The following is a 14,266-nucleotide window of genomic DNA, read 5'->3' as shown; positions in this document are numbered from 1 at the left end:
AAAGAGGGATGCAGAGGGAAATATAGTTACTGAAAAGAAGGAATATAAAAAGTTTTTAAAGACAGCAGTAAAAATTTCTTTTAGGATGTACAAAATTATGTTGTAGATAGTACTTAAAGTGATCATTTGATGAAAAAGAAATTTTTAAGAGATTAGGTAAGTTAAATTGCTAATATGCTTATTCTTAGTTTCAATTTCTTGACTGTCATTCTAGTAATAGCAAATCATCCTTTTTTTTTTTTAAAGGGAAGTCGAATCATTTAAATTGATTTTAGATTTTTTTTTTCACTAAAAAAAAATAACACATGAAGACATACAACATGCTGGTCCCCTTGCTTATATATCATTTTAAAAATTCTATAACAGTAATATTGCTACAGTTGCAGAGTATTAATAATTTCCTTTAACAACATACTAAAGTTTATAGCGTAGAACTTTTCAAAGTAAAAGCCTAAAAGCTTATTAGAATCTAAATACCTTATTATAAAATTTCTCTCTAAGAATTTTAAAATTTGATTTATGTTTCCCATGAGCTAGAGTGTTGATTAGTAGAGAACTCAAAATTTTGGTCCAAATGCCACCTTTCATATGCATAAATATTTTTAATGATATTTTAAAATTTTTTCTATCTTTATTTTTTTAGATTGATTGCATTTCACTCTGCATCCTTGTTATAATTTATATCTTTGAATTTCACTCATTTCCTTTAGTTACTAAATTGAAGTTTTATGTTAGGGCTAGATTCCATCTCTACTTGTATTTTTGAGTGAGTTGACATTTCTTTGTGTCACTCAATGTCTCCTGGATTCTAGTGCACACCCTGGCCTCTCAGAATTTGACACACACACCCCGCCCCACTTCCCTGCTCAGATCCTTGAGATTCAGGTTGCTCTCTGGCATCTCAGCATAGAATCTTAGGAGAGTATCAAGAGGCCTGAGATATCTAAATCCTATTAAGGGACCAGATTGCTTGCTTTTATTCCCAGAACCTAGGATTTTCTTCCACTCTTGTTGCCTCAGGATTAAAAAACAAAACAAAAAAAAAAAACCAAAAAACTTTTATATTATACATATCTTGTCTTTCTTTTGTCATATGCCCTTTTCCTTTGTTTGTGGACTTTGGACTGATTGTAGTTTTAGGGTGAAAGACACCACTAACTGTTCCTTTTTGAATTTCTTGATTAATATTTAAGGTATTTTTTGGAAATTTCAGGATTTTTCCTAAGACTAATACATATTACAGATCTTGGATTAGAACAGCTAATTTTCAATTTACTTACTGATCTAATATCTTTTCACTACATCTTGCTCATTGGATTTTGAGCTGAACCTCTGTGTTAAAAAATAAAATCACTTTAAACAGGAAACATGAAGAAGGTGTAGCATGATAATTTTTTTTTTTAATGAAATGAAATGGTCTGGGGTTTTTTTGTGTGTGTATCTCCATTGTAATCAGTTTACAGCATAGAATTGTTTTTGTAATACTTTTTTTCCTTAATTTTAAGTTATCTTTGATGTATACTTAGTTAAACATGTCTTTTCTTTTGTAAAACTTGATTGTGTTGCTGTTAGTTTGACCAAAATGAACAATTTAAACTAATAAAAAATTATGCTATCCATTTTCATTCTTTAATAAAATATTGAATTAATGGAGATAAATATGTACGAACTAAAAGCATCCTAATTACTTTTTTTTTTTTTTTTTAAGTAATTAAATAGGTTGATTATTTTAGTCAAGTGTTTTAGTTCCAAGGTCTGAGTAAACTGTTTAGGTTCTAAGCCAGTATTGTAACCTAGAATTAACTGATTTTCATTTTAAAATCTTTGTGATAGCAGAAACTTTAACATACATTTTGTTGCCTTTACTAAGAAAAAGAAATTGAGCCTGTTATAGAGATGTTAGAAAATTGAAGCATAGTTTAACAGGCTTTATTTTGTTTTATAGTGAAAATGCCTCGTGTGAAAACATCACAATCTGCAAAAAAAGGTCATACACGCAGAAAGCTAGCAGAACAGTTTGCAGTAGGGGAAGTTTTCATTGACGTGACCAAAAAGGAATGGAAAGTAGGACAGCCCATTGGCCAAGGTGGTTTTGGTTGCATATATCTTGGTAAGTTTATGGATTCAAATACATACATGTATGAACATACATCCTAAATAATTTTTTATTATCACTTGGGTCCAGAAAATAGAACCATTACAGAATGTGACTAAACAATTGTAATAAATGTTGTGCATTGAAATGGATATACTCTACAGTGGAGTTGGTAAAGAATATTCTATAGTTTTTAATTCATTGAGATAACAAAGTATATCTTGGGTTATTTTGCCATCTGTGAGATCAGTGTCTATAGGATAAACATTATCATACATTATATTTGATATTATATAAAGAAAACAAATAGCTAACATAATTAAAAGCAAATTATCTTTCTCTACATTCCCATCACTTTTATGACTTCTATTTTTTTTTTTGTACTTTTTAATGTCAGATCTCTTAATACATAGTAGAATTAGAAGAATGAAGTATGGAAATGATCTGAAGAGATCCCTTGTGGAGCCCTTGGACCCTGTAAACCTTTCTTAATCAGTTCTTAATCTGATTGCTTCAAATATTTCTTGCTTTACCAAGATATTTGGTAGTAATACTCACATTAACAGTTTACTTTTATTTACACTTACATACACAAAATACTTTTCTTCTCAGTCTGTGAGGTAAGTAGTGCAAGCATTTATTAAGAAACTATATTCTAAGTACTCTTCTAAAATCTAAACTTTCTAAAGACAAAATTGAAACAGTATTTGCCCTCAAAGGTTTTATTTAATCAGGGGAGAAATTGGTCTGAGGAGAGTCAAATCAGTAAGCTATTAGAGATAATAGCAGTACTGCTATGGTAGGATGGTAAAGGTACTCTGAGTAGTTTAATTTGAGTAATGGATATTCAGAAGCTGGATTGAAAAGGGTTAAGAAAAGAGTTTAAAGGAGAGAAGTAATGGCACTAAGTGAAGATGAATTTTTTCAAGGAGTTAGGTTGAGAAAAATATTAGAAATATAAGTCCTTAGTGGGTATGGTAAAATATTTCTGTTCTAATTTTCTCTTACCATTTTCTGTAGATTTTGAGAAGTTGATTAGTACCTTCATATACGAAATATCTATTTTCCCCTAATCAATTTAGTAGTTATCAATTTTGTGTCTCTTTGAAGGGGACAAGTGATACCTTCAGTGATCTATCTAGCTTTTGAAAAAGAAGAGTTAGCGTGATTCAAGAATTCTCAAGAACTTGATTCCCTATCAAGGTTTGATGAGGGCAAAGATGTAGCAGTCAGATATTGGTTTAATTGTTTTTGCAATAAAATGATTTCATAAGATGGCTCCTGCAAAAGTGTATTTGCTCTGAAACAGAGGTACCTAATTGATTTTTGTGACAATGACCCTATTGTAAAGCTTATATAGACTTCTCAGAAGAATGTTTTCAGTACATAAAGCATGTAGAATTACAAAGGAAACCAAATATATTGAATTGCGGTTTTCAAAATATTAAATAAACAAAACACTTATGGACCCCAGTTTTAAAAACCCTAGTCTAAAGGTAGTTTTGCCTCTTTCAGTTTTGTGTAGGTAAAATTGGTCTGAGGAGAGTCAAATCAGTAATCTGGAAATTTAGGAGGCTGTACTTTTCTTAGTTTGTATGACCTATTATCAAGTGACCTTTTTTCATGCTAGCTCTTTTGTAATATTTGCCATCAGAAAGTATGTAAAATATTTTAATGTTTAGACATGTTATAAAATATTTTAGCAATCTAGAGTCAGTTTTAAATAAACATTTCTATCAACCTTAGTTAAACAGCCTGGAGGGGGAGATATGATTCTACAAAATTCAGTTTTGGTTACCTCTTTCTCACGTTCTTCTCTCTCAGCCAAGTTTGCATTACCATTTTGTGCAACTATTTCAACTTCATATTGTCTATCTATAAAGTAAATCTTTTTTTTTGTTGTTGTTGTTTTTTGTTTTTAAATCTGACCATGTTTTTTTCATCACTTAAGCACTATCTAAGTGACATGTTTCCTGGGGCTATGCCTTAAGGAGCTCAGACCTCTCCCATCTGTCCATTTCAACCATCTTTGGGACTAAAAAGCTCCCTCTTTGGTGTGAAGACTAAATGATACAGTCTATCTTGGAATGTTACTTCCCAAATGATGAAAAATATTTGTTTTATATGATATGGACAATTTTCTTGTTCTTTTTTGCTCTTTCAGAGGGCTATTTGTATAAGAAATAAAATGATAGACCTTTCCTTAAATTTCTGTAGTTGGTAAAAAAGAATTTAAAATTTGGTATAAGCATCTTAAACTATTACTTGGGCTTTTTCCATTTCATTCTGTAGGAGCATAAAGTTGTACAGACCTTAAAGTGTATACGTCAATAGCATTTTTTCTTATAAGTTATACCTTTTATTCTGATGTAATGTAAATTTTTTTTAACAGCTGATACCAATTCTTCAAAATCAGTTGGCAGTGATGCCCCCTTTGTAATAAAAGTGGTAAGAAACTATTTTAATTGATTTCTTTTTTTCTGTTCATTTAATAATGATGTGTTCTTTAAACAAATTGAAATTAGCTATAAAATTATATATTGAGTAGTATATATTACAAATGCTTCTTGAGACAAAAATAGACCTTTATTTACTTTAAATAACAAGTTTCAAAAGTCTCTTTTCTTTCCTGCCATTCAAAAAAGTCTTAAGCATGAGGTGAACAGGAATTTTAATCAGTGTATCAGAAATTGTTAGTTCTTTTCCCTTTATCCCTTTGCAATAGAAGAGAAGCTTTAGTTCAACAAAGTGGAAACAATGAAAAAAATTGCATCATGACTTTATCATATTTTTTGTTGTATATATTTATCTTCCATTTAGTCTTTCTTTTTTTGGCATCCCTCTCAAAGACTTTTAAAAAATTTGGTAGATTTAATAATTTATGATTGTTTTGGTCTCATTAACTCTTTGGGATAACTGTGAAAATAATACATATTTTACCCACTGGAATCTAAATTAAATTTTTTTAACTGTTATTTGATAATTGACTAAATTCTTAATGTTTCCATGCTTAAGGTTGTGAAAGCTTTTCCTTTTTCTCACCCTTCTGCTTATTTAAAGAATAGTCTGATTTTATAGAAACACTGAATCTCAGATTTGTAAAGGAACTCAAAAGCTACCTAATATAAATTTATTTGAAAAGCAATCCCTGTTTTATTTCTGACAAATAGTTGTTCAACATTGACTTGAAGACCTCTAGTCTTGGTATAGAAAATGCCTATACCAAGGAGCCTTTTCATTTTTGAATTGCTCTAATTAGGAAGTTTTCTCTTACATCAAACTAAAATCTGCTTCTTTGACCCTTTCCCTCACTCACTGTAAAGTTTCAACCTCTGGGGACAAGTAAAACAGATGTAATCTCTTTCATATGTCAGATTTTTTTAATCAATTGAAAATAGTTTTCATTGTTCCCTTAATCTGATATTTAGCTGGTTCTTCTATGACATGTTCCACAGTCCTCCACATTTCTGTCTCTGTTAATTTGCTTGTGGCCTTAAAATATAGAAATATGAAAATGATTTTAAGTTGAATGTCAACTAAATTTTTTTTTTTTAAAGAACCAACACAACTAAAACAGAATAGTTATTTTGGCAAGTTAATATATTTTTCATAACCATATATCAGTTTAACTTTGCAAGGGAAAAAAGATTGGTGTTGCTGAATTTTATAGCTAAGCTCATTTTTTATGTGATTTTTAAAATGATCATAAACAAGTTAATTTCTAAGTTTTAAATAGAAAATATTTACTTCACAATATTTCACTGAAGAAACTGATCTTACCCAACACAGACTCTGATATCTACTGTTCATTTAATTCAGTTCTTATTAATTCTTAATCTGCTTTCTATATAGAACTTCTTTCAACTTAAAAAATATATCTCCTATGTTATAAATAGGAATCAATGAAAACATACTGAAAAAATTTTATTTTGTAGCTAATTTTGCTGGAATGCAAATATTTCATATATTGAAAAAAATGTTACCACTTCTAGACTGGATTCTTTGAAAGCACATATCACAGATTTTATCCGTTTCAGTATTTACTACAGAGATCATTATATGTAGTATTAAATAAATTTCTCATATCACCTTTCTAATTAAGGAAATGAAGTTTGCTACATTTTATATGTATAAAGTTGCAGAATTTTATTCTTTAAAAAATTTATTCTATTACCATTCTGTTTTGTTTCCTGAATGTGTCAAAGAACATATCTGTGATAATGATTATGAAAGTTTCTTTTTCAAGAAGCAATCTAAATAATTAAATATCTTATGTTCCCTTTTCATACAAGTGGTCTTCATAAATATATGCCTTCATTAAAAAATGTGCCTATTCACAAATAAGCAAATTATATTTTCTGAAACAAATATAAAATATTTGGAGATTCACATGTCTATTTCCAATAAATAGAAAACAGTTCTGGTATGTCAATAGCATTACTTTTTTGAGTTGCATTACTTTGAAGAGAAAAAAAATTTTGTAAGCTTTTTGAAAAAATTTCAAATATCTAATAAAAATTGGTATATTTTTGTATGCTATTTGTTTTTGTAGTTTAATCAGGGATTGGGCAATAAAGAATTGACATAAGCAGAAGTAAAGTGAGATAGTTATATTCTCCTAGCTATGAGAATTTTTTGATCAGAGATTTGATTCATCTGTCAAGAGAATTTCCTGATTTGTGTGGAAGATTGGACAGAATGACTAAAGTCTTTGTCAGCCCAAGCTTGATTCCATAAAAGCCTTGAAATTCATTTTATTTTAATAAGAATAGTTGAGTAGTTGGTGGTAATTTTTTGGGGTAATCTGAAGTTAAATGGAAGTGATGACTGTAGGAAAGGTAGCAAGTTTTTTTTATCCAAAAATTAGATAAAACTTCTGACTTGGTTAAATTTAGCTATAGGAAAGGGATTTGGGTATTAAATTGGAGATATTTATAAATCATCTTGAGTATTTCTTATTGAAATTCCGTTGAGATTAATAGGTATGTTCTTCAGTTCAAATAAAATCAGGGAACATTTTATGGAACAGATATAATTGGGTACATTACAACAAGTATTTATCTAGCCAGTGAAGTATGCAATTTGGATAAGACCAAATCTTATCCAAAGGAAGCTTGCCATATCTCATAGAGGGACAAAATAGTAACTTTGATATGATATAACATTGCATATTGATAAATGCTGTATGTAGTAGTTTATGATGAATCCTTCATTTTATGGAACTACCAAACAGCTCAAATTACTCATAACAACAAAATAAGCAAGGTCTAAAATAGAAAGAAGGATTTCATTGCCAATTTGCCATAGATGTTTCTGTTATCTGCAAATAGTCTATGATGTGTAATTCTTGAATTAGTTCTTGAAAAACTTTTTCCTGATCATTATCACCATGCGGTTTTCAGCTTATTCATGAAACATAACAGTGCTCTTTCATGTGTGCTTTTCACAGTACAACTTCTTAAGTGGAATTGATTGTCAGATTTGGGCTGTTCTTAGAGATCATCTGATCCAGCTCTTTCATTTTAAAAATGAAGAAACTGAATGGTATTCAGTAAGGAAAACTTACTTGCTCAGGATCATACAGATAAATGGCAGATTGTGACTTTAACCTGGATCTTGCTAAGTTCAAGTCCAAATTATTTCTGCTATACTATCTCCTCTCATAAACATGTATGTACCAGCCTCTGCTTCATTAAGGAGGCACATAGTTCCTTTCCATGTACTGGTGATTCATTCAATCATGAAAAATTTATTAAGTAGTAAAGTCCTACTCAGATGTCTTATTTTGCTTTAGAAATGATAATAAAATCTTTAAAATTATGCCACTGGAACACAAGCTTTATGGGTCCTATAAGATGAAAAATCTTAGTATGGGCCTGGTAAACAAAATATTTGTTTTCCAAGGATCAGCCTGGCTATGTTTAGTTAGATAGATGTAGGATGATAACTTTGGAAAAGGCAAAACAACTCTTGAAAATTATCTGCTATAAGAGTTTGTAGTGATGGTTAAAGGGCACACTATTTTGAAATCATAAATTCTTGAAGAATTGAAATATGTTTGATGTACTATGCTAGGGTATTATCTAAGACACCTAATAAATAAGGATTGGTTCTTCCTGTTATAGAGGAACAGTCATTTCTCCTGTAACATGACATGTTCCCAAAGAGCACTGTATTAAGCACAATCACCCAATTAAAAACAGATGTTATTAGGAAAATGCTGTTAAAGGCACAACACTCAAAAACTTTTCAGCAACACATTAAAAAAAATAGGACCCTATTAAAAATGGTAGCATAATTTTATGCTACCATTAAGGAATACATTACTACTACAAACAGTGGATGCCACTGTGGTCTTGGACTGCTTTTTGGCCATCCCTGAGACAAGATACTATTCTGGACCTTAGGGCAGAGTCTAAGGTGGAAAGGTGTGATGAGGGTTAGTTAACTTTTCTCCATTACGACTTCTACTATACCAAAGGATATACTACAAATATGGTACTTTACTTTGACAAAGACCTGAAGTTTGCTAGTGAAACTAGGGTATCAGAAGATATTGCGCCTTGCGAGTTCTGTTAAAATATTACAATTTTCTATGTTCTCCCTCTTTTTTTTTTTTTTTTCTGAAGAAAGACCCACAAAAGAATATGTTTTCCCATTTTGCATTAAAACAAATAAGTTTTGGAAAAATGCTCATTATAGCAGAATTAATTTATACAAATTAGAACTTAGATAAGACAAATTTAAGGTGCTATGAGGTCATATGTGAGAGATAACTTTTAGATCGTGGGCTTATCTGGGAAAGTTTTGTAAATGAGGCAGCAGTTTGCTCAGTCACATAGCTAGTAAGTGTCTGAGGTTGGATTTGAACTCTGGTCCTATAACTCTGGGCCTATCACTACTGAATTGCCCTTTTCAGTTGTTAGAATTGGGAAGGGGGGAACATTTCAAATCTAGGGGGAAAAAATAAGGAAAGTTAAAAAAAAAAAAAGAGGAGTTTAAGAGGCAAATAGTGATCCAGTTTGGTTGGAATTCAAAATGCATGAGGAGGGGGAAATATTATAGGATATGATTAAAAGGGTAAACTCCAGCCAGATTGTGAAGTTTTAAATGTCAGATTAAAATTCTTTGGTAGGCATAAGGGAGCCATTGACAACAGTCCTTCTATAAATGTTGGTATGATGACAAAAGAGTGAGAGGTTCCTTCAGTCAAACACTTAAAGGACCTGTGAAAATTGACTTTTGACAAGAACATTTGGACAATAGGACTGGAGAGAAGTAAGTGGAAATTCAGGAAGAAAAGACCTGTGAAACAAAGTTTGTTATTAGAGTCTAACTTTTGGCATCCTTGGTTCAAAATGTAAAATATTTTCAAGGGCAGTTATTCTAGGACAGATTCTAGCAAACTACTACTATCAGTATAAAGCTCTGATTTATTCAGTTAGAACTTACTGATGTACCTACTTTAATTTTCAAGTTTTCCTTCAGGCACTAATTTATGAAACTTGGAATAATGAGAATCAACCAGTGTAACTCAAGTTATTATAATGAAAATCCCCCTACAAGGAAGGATCATGGAACTCATTTCATGCTTTTTTCCCCCCTTCACAATGGAGAATTCCATTATAACAAAATAAAGGAGACACTTCCTTGGCATTCATTTTAGGAAAATTTATCTATTTCTGTAGAAGAACAATACTTTAACTGAAGACTATTTTATTAACATATTTCAAATTTGAATTGCTTTGCCAAGTCTACAATATCCAAGGTTTAAAGAAGAAATTAGGACTGACATTTTAACCCGGAATATCACCAAAAGTATCTTTAAGAATTCTAGGTGTCAAAATGAAGATGACAATAGGGGGGGAAAATCATTAAAATGTGATATTTTTCAGTGATACAATCTGAATGCATTTGGCTGCCATTTAGAAATAAAGTTGTATGAAATGCATCTTCCGTACTAAAAATTATGAAATATGATTTGAAAATTCATATCATCACTCATGAGGAAAATCAAACATGAGTCTGAAAACTTTTTTTCCATGGAACTACCAATTACAGATAGATATTAGTTTATACCTGAGGCACCATGATACAGTGAACTAAGTGAGTTCCACCTCTGCTTTTGCCATGAACTTATTGATATTATTACTACTTGGGTAAACTGCATTTTCAAATTTTTCAAAATTTGATTGTGCCTAAAAAATATGCTAGTAACTGGGAGAACAAAAGGTGATGGTATAATTTGGGGGTTGGTATTATCCAAATTAGAAAGGTAGTGTTGTGGGTAAAGAGCAGATCTCACATCAGGAGTACCTTAGCATATATTCCACTAGTGATAACTACTTAATATGTGACTCAGTGATTTGCAAATCTTTTAATCTTTCTGAACTTTAGGCAGCTCTCTGATAAGTTACAGGGAAAGAGCCAATCTGCATAGGTGGATGAATTTCCTCATGAGGGAGGTGATTTCCCTCATGCCAGTGAACTCATTTTAGACTCCTAGCCCTATTATCTATATTTAACTACAAATTTTTCTTAAGTTATGTAATTTTTTCCCCATTTATTTTGCCTGTCAAGATAAATCCATTATGTGACATTTACAAAAGTGTAGTTACTATGACTTTCAGTTAATCATTGGCAAAGACCAACACATGGAGAGTTATAAGACCTGGATTTAAATCCTGTGCATGCTTGCTGCTTTTCTGAATTTGGTCAACTTTTCATGGATCATACTTTCTCAGTCTATAAAGTTAAGTTGGAGATATGATTTCTTTCAATGGTTATTTTCATTTCTAAATTCCCAAAAATATAAGATGCTTTTATAAGCTCCTACCTGGAAAAGGAATAGATTTCACAGCCTTAGGTAGAGACTATGTGAATACTTAAACCAAACAAGAAAATAATGAATTAGCATTAGGCACTAAAAGGAGGTATGCCAAATACAGGCAATCCAACTAGCCAGTTAGAAAGCAATGTGAAGAAGCTTAGAGAAAAGAATTGAACCAGAATAATTTTCAAATGCTTGTTTTTCTTCTTCCTTTTTTACCTAAATGATATTTTTGATCTAGTGGCTGCATGTTACTTCTAGGATCAAATATAAGGCTTTTAAAGGTTGTCATAACCTGATTCCTTCTTACTTTCCCAGTCTTCTCTTATTCCCCTCCTGATAGTCCAGGATGCAATGACACTTCCTTTCTGTTTATTGCACAAGATAATAGAGGAGTTCTCAAACTAGGGTCCGCAGCCCAGATTCGGTCTGCTGAGGACGTTTATGCGGTCCACCGGGTTATGGCAAATGGGCTAGGGGCTGAGACAGAGAGTGTGAATTTTGTTTTTACTGTAGTCTGGCCCTTCAACAGTCTGAGGGACAGTGAATTGGCCCCCTATTTAAAAAGTTTGAGGACCACTGAGATAATATATCTCTTTACCCCATGACTGGAATTCACACTCCTTCTCTCTTCCTCCTGGCTTCCTTCAAGTTTTAGCTAAAGTCTTATCTTCTTCAAGAAGCCTAAGTGTCCTCTTAAATCTTAGTGTTCAGTTTGTCTCCAGGTAGTCCTGTATGTATCTTACTTTTACAGAGTAGTTAGCGTGCTGTTTCCTCTTCATTTGTTATGGTTAGCTTTTTGAGAGCTGACTTTTTTTTATTTTTTTAATTGCTTTTCTTTATATCACCAGTGTTCAACATAATGCTGACAGGTTGTAAACACATACCTTTTCCTTTTTTAGGGGCCTATAGGGAAACTTCTAAATATCTATGCACAGCAACCTTTTTTTACTCCTTCCTCTTTATTCCCCCCAGTTCCTTCTATATACACACAAATACTTCTATATAATCCTTATATTTTCTAAAAGCTCTTGTTGAGATTTTCTTATTGTGGTTTCCTAGCTCCGAGTACCATCCTGTGAGGCACTCCCATTTCCTCTTCTTGGGAATCAACTGGCTATAGATAAAACACAAACTATTCAACTTGTCATTTAAAGGTCTTTAAAATTTGACTACAGCCTAGCTTTCCAGATTTATTTCATATTATTCTTTATGTAATAGCCATGACAATGAAATTGTCAACCTGGTTCCTGCCTCTGTGCTCCATATCTGGTAATTTATTCATTTTTCATATTTGTCTGTTAAAATTTCTTAGCTTCTTTTAAATTTTAGCTTAGCAACCACCTCCCTTGGGAAGCCTTTTTTTCCCCTTTAGTTGTTAGTGGTTGCTCCCTTCTCAGATTACCTTTATTTTTATTTTTTAAATTTTAATTTAATTTATTTTATAATTATAACTTTTTTTTTTGACAGTACATATGCGCAGGTAATTTTTTACAACATTATTCCTTGCACTCACTTCTGTTCCGATTTTTCCCTTCCTTCCCTCCATCCCTTCCCCTAGATGGCAGGCAGTCTTATATATGTTAAATATGTCATAGTATATCCTAGATACAATATATATGTGTGCAGAACTGAATTTCTTGTTGCCCAGGAAGAATTGGATTCGGAAGGTAAAAATAACCTAGGAAGAAAAACAAAAATGCAAACAGTTTATACTCATTTCCCAGTGTTCCTTCTTTGGGTGTAGCTGATTCTGTCCATCATTGATCAATTGAAACTGAATTAGATCTTCTCTTTGTCAAAGATATCCACTTCCATCAGAATACATCCTCATACAGTATTATTGTTGAAGTGAATAATGATCTCCTGGTTCTGCTCATTTCACTCAGCATCAGTTCATGTAAGTCTCTCCAACCCTCTCTGTATTCCTCCTGCTGGTCATTTCTTACAGAACAATAATATTCTATAATATTCATGTACCACAATTTACCCAGCCATTCTCCATTGATGGGCATCCATTCACTTTCCAGTTTCTAACCACTACAAAAAGGACTGCCACAAACATTTTGGCACATACAGGTCCCTTTGCCTTCTCTAGTATTTCTTTGGGATATAATCCCAGTAGTAGCACTGCTGGATCAAAGGGTATGCACAGTTTGATGACTTTTGGGGCATAATTCCAGATTGCTCTCCAGAATGGTTGGATTAATTCACAACTCCACCAACAATGCATTAGTGTCCCAGTTTTCCCACATCCCCTCCAACATTCATCATTATTTGTTCCTGTCATCTTAGCCAATCTGTGTAGTGGTATCTCAGAGTTGTTTTAATTTGCAGTTCTCTGATCAATAGTGATTTGGAACACTTTCATATGAGTGGAAATAGTTTCAATTTCATCATTTGAAAATTGTCTGTTCATATCCTTTGACCATTTATCAATTGGAAAATGGCTTGATCAAATTACCTTTATTTAAAAAAAATGTTTTCATATTTTATTCCCCAAGTATTATTTCCCCAAGCTATTTGAAGACAGGTGCTAATTTTTTTGGGGGATAGGGGTAGTGTCTCTAGTACTCAGTACTGAGTAACAGTACTCAGTTCTGGAACTTAGAACTTGGCACATAATAGTAACTTGATAAACATTTTTTAATTGAATTGTTACACATTTCCATTTTTTTTTTTAAAGGGCATTTTAAAAGTAGAACTGATTATTATTGTATACTAAGCTTTATCCTCACATTTAAATTATCTTTAATTTATCACTGGTAAATACTGATAACCAGTTTTGAATTTAGTACTACAAACAGTGCTAATTCAGTTTGTAATGCCAAAGATTAATAAAGTAAATTTTTAGGCATTTCTTTTTTTTTTTACATAGAAGTCACCAAAAAAGGGTCATTAAAATTAAAGCAAAGTACAGAGAGAAGGCATATAACAACGGAGTTAATACAAATATCTAGGAAAGCTGGGACAGGAGGGAGAGAAGATGAAAGGATGAACAATCTTAAGAAGTTGATACAACATTGAAGAATAGACCCCCTCCCCCCAAAAAAGCCAAATATATGAGATAGGTATTAAATTTTTTTGTCTAAAAAGTTATTTTAAAAATCGATGAAATCAACATTTGTAGAAATAAAATTTTCAACTTACTGTGCTATAAATTGCAATGAATAAATACAACCTGCTTTTATTTTCTGATGCTTCCTGAGAAATTCTAACTCATGAAATATAAAATGACCCTTCCTCTCAAGGAGTTTATGGTCTATTTAGCGAAAGAAGGACAATCCCCTGAAAAATTAAATAGCAGCTTACAATGTAAAGAATAATTACCAACAAAAATG

At 31.8% G+C, this 14,266-nt stretch overlaps 1 protein-coding gene across 7 annotated transcripts in view; it reads left to right on the top strand.

The window, feature by feature from the left end:
* Positions 1–14,266, top strand: part of VRK1 (VRK serine/threonine kinase 1) — a 120,885-nt gene that overhangs the window by 54,930 nt on the left and 51,689 nt on the right. For all 7 annotated transcript variants that reach the window (XR_012486618.1, XR_012486619.1, XR_012486620.1 and 4 more), the window contains 2 exons: positions 1,946–2,110; positions 4,488–4,543. Coding sequence is in view for 4 of the 7 variants with exons in the window: in XM_074291342.1 (XP_074147443.1) it covers positions 1,946–2,110; positions 4,488–4,543 (221 nt within the window). In the remaining 3 variants the exon portion in view is untranslated. The remainder of the gene's footprint in view (positions 1–1,945; positions 2,111–4,487; positions 4,544–14,266) is intronic.

The sequence above is a fragment of the Sminthopsis crassicaudata genome, chromosome 2, assembly GCF_048593235.1.
Source record: "Sminthopsis crassicaudata isolate SCR6 chromosome 2, ASM4859323v1, whole genome shotgun sequence".
NCBI lineage: Eukaryota > Metazoa > Chordata > Mammalia > Dasyuromorphia > Dasyuridae > Sminthopsis > Sminthopsis crassicaudata.
Note: the sequence above shows the minus strand (reverse complement) of the source record. Positions and strands in the feature narration are given on the sequence as shown.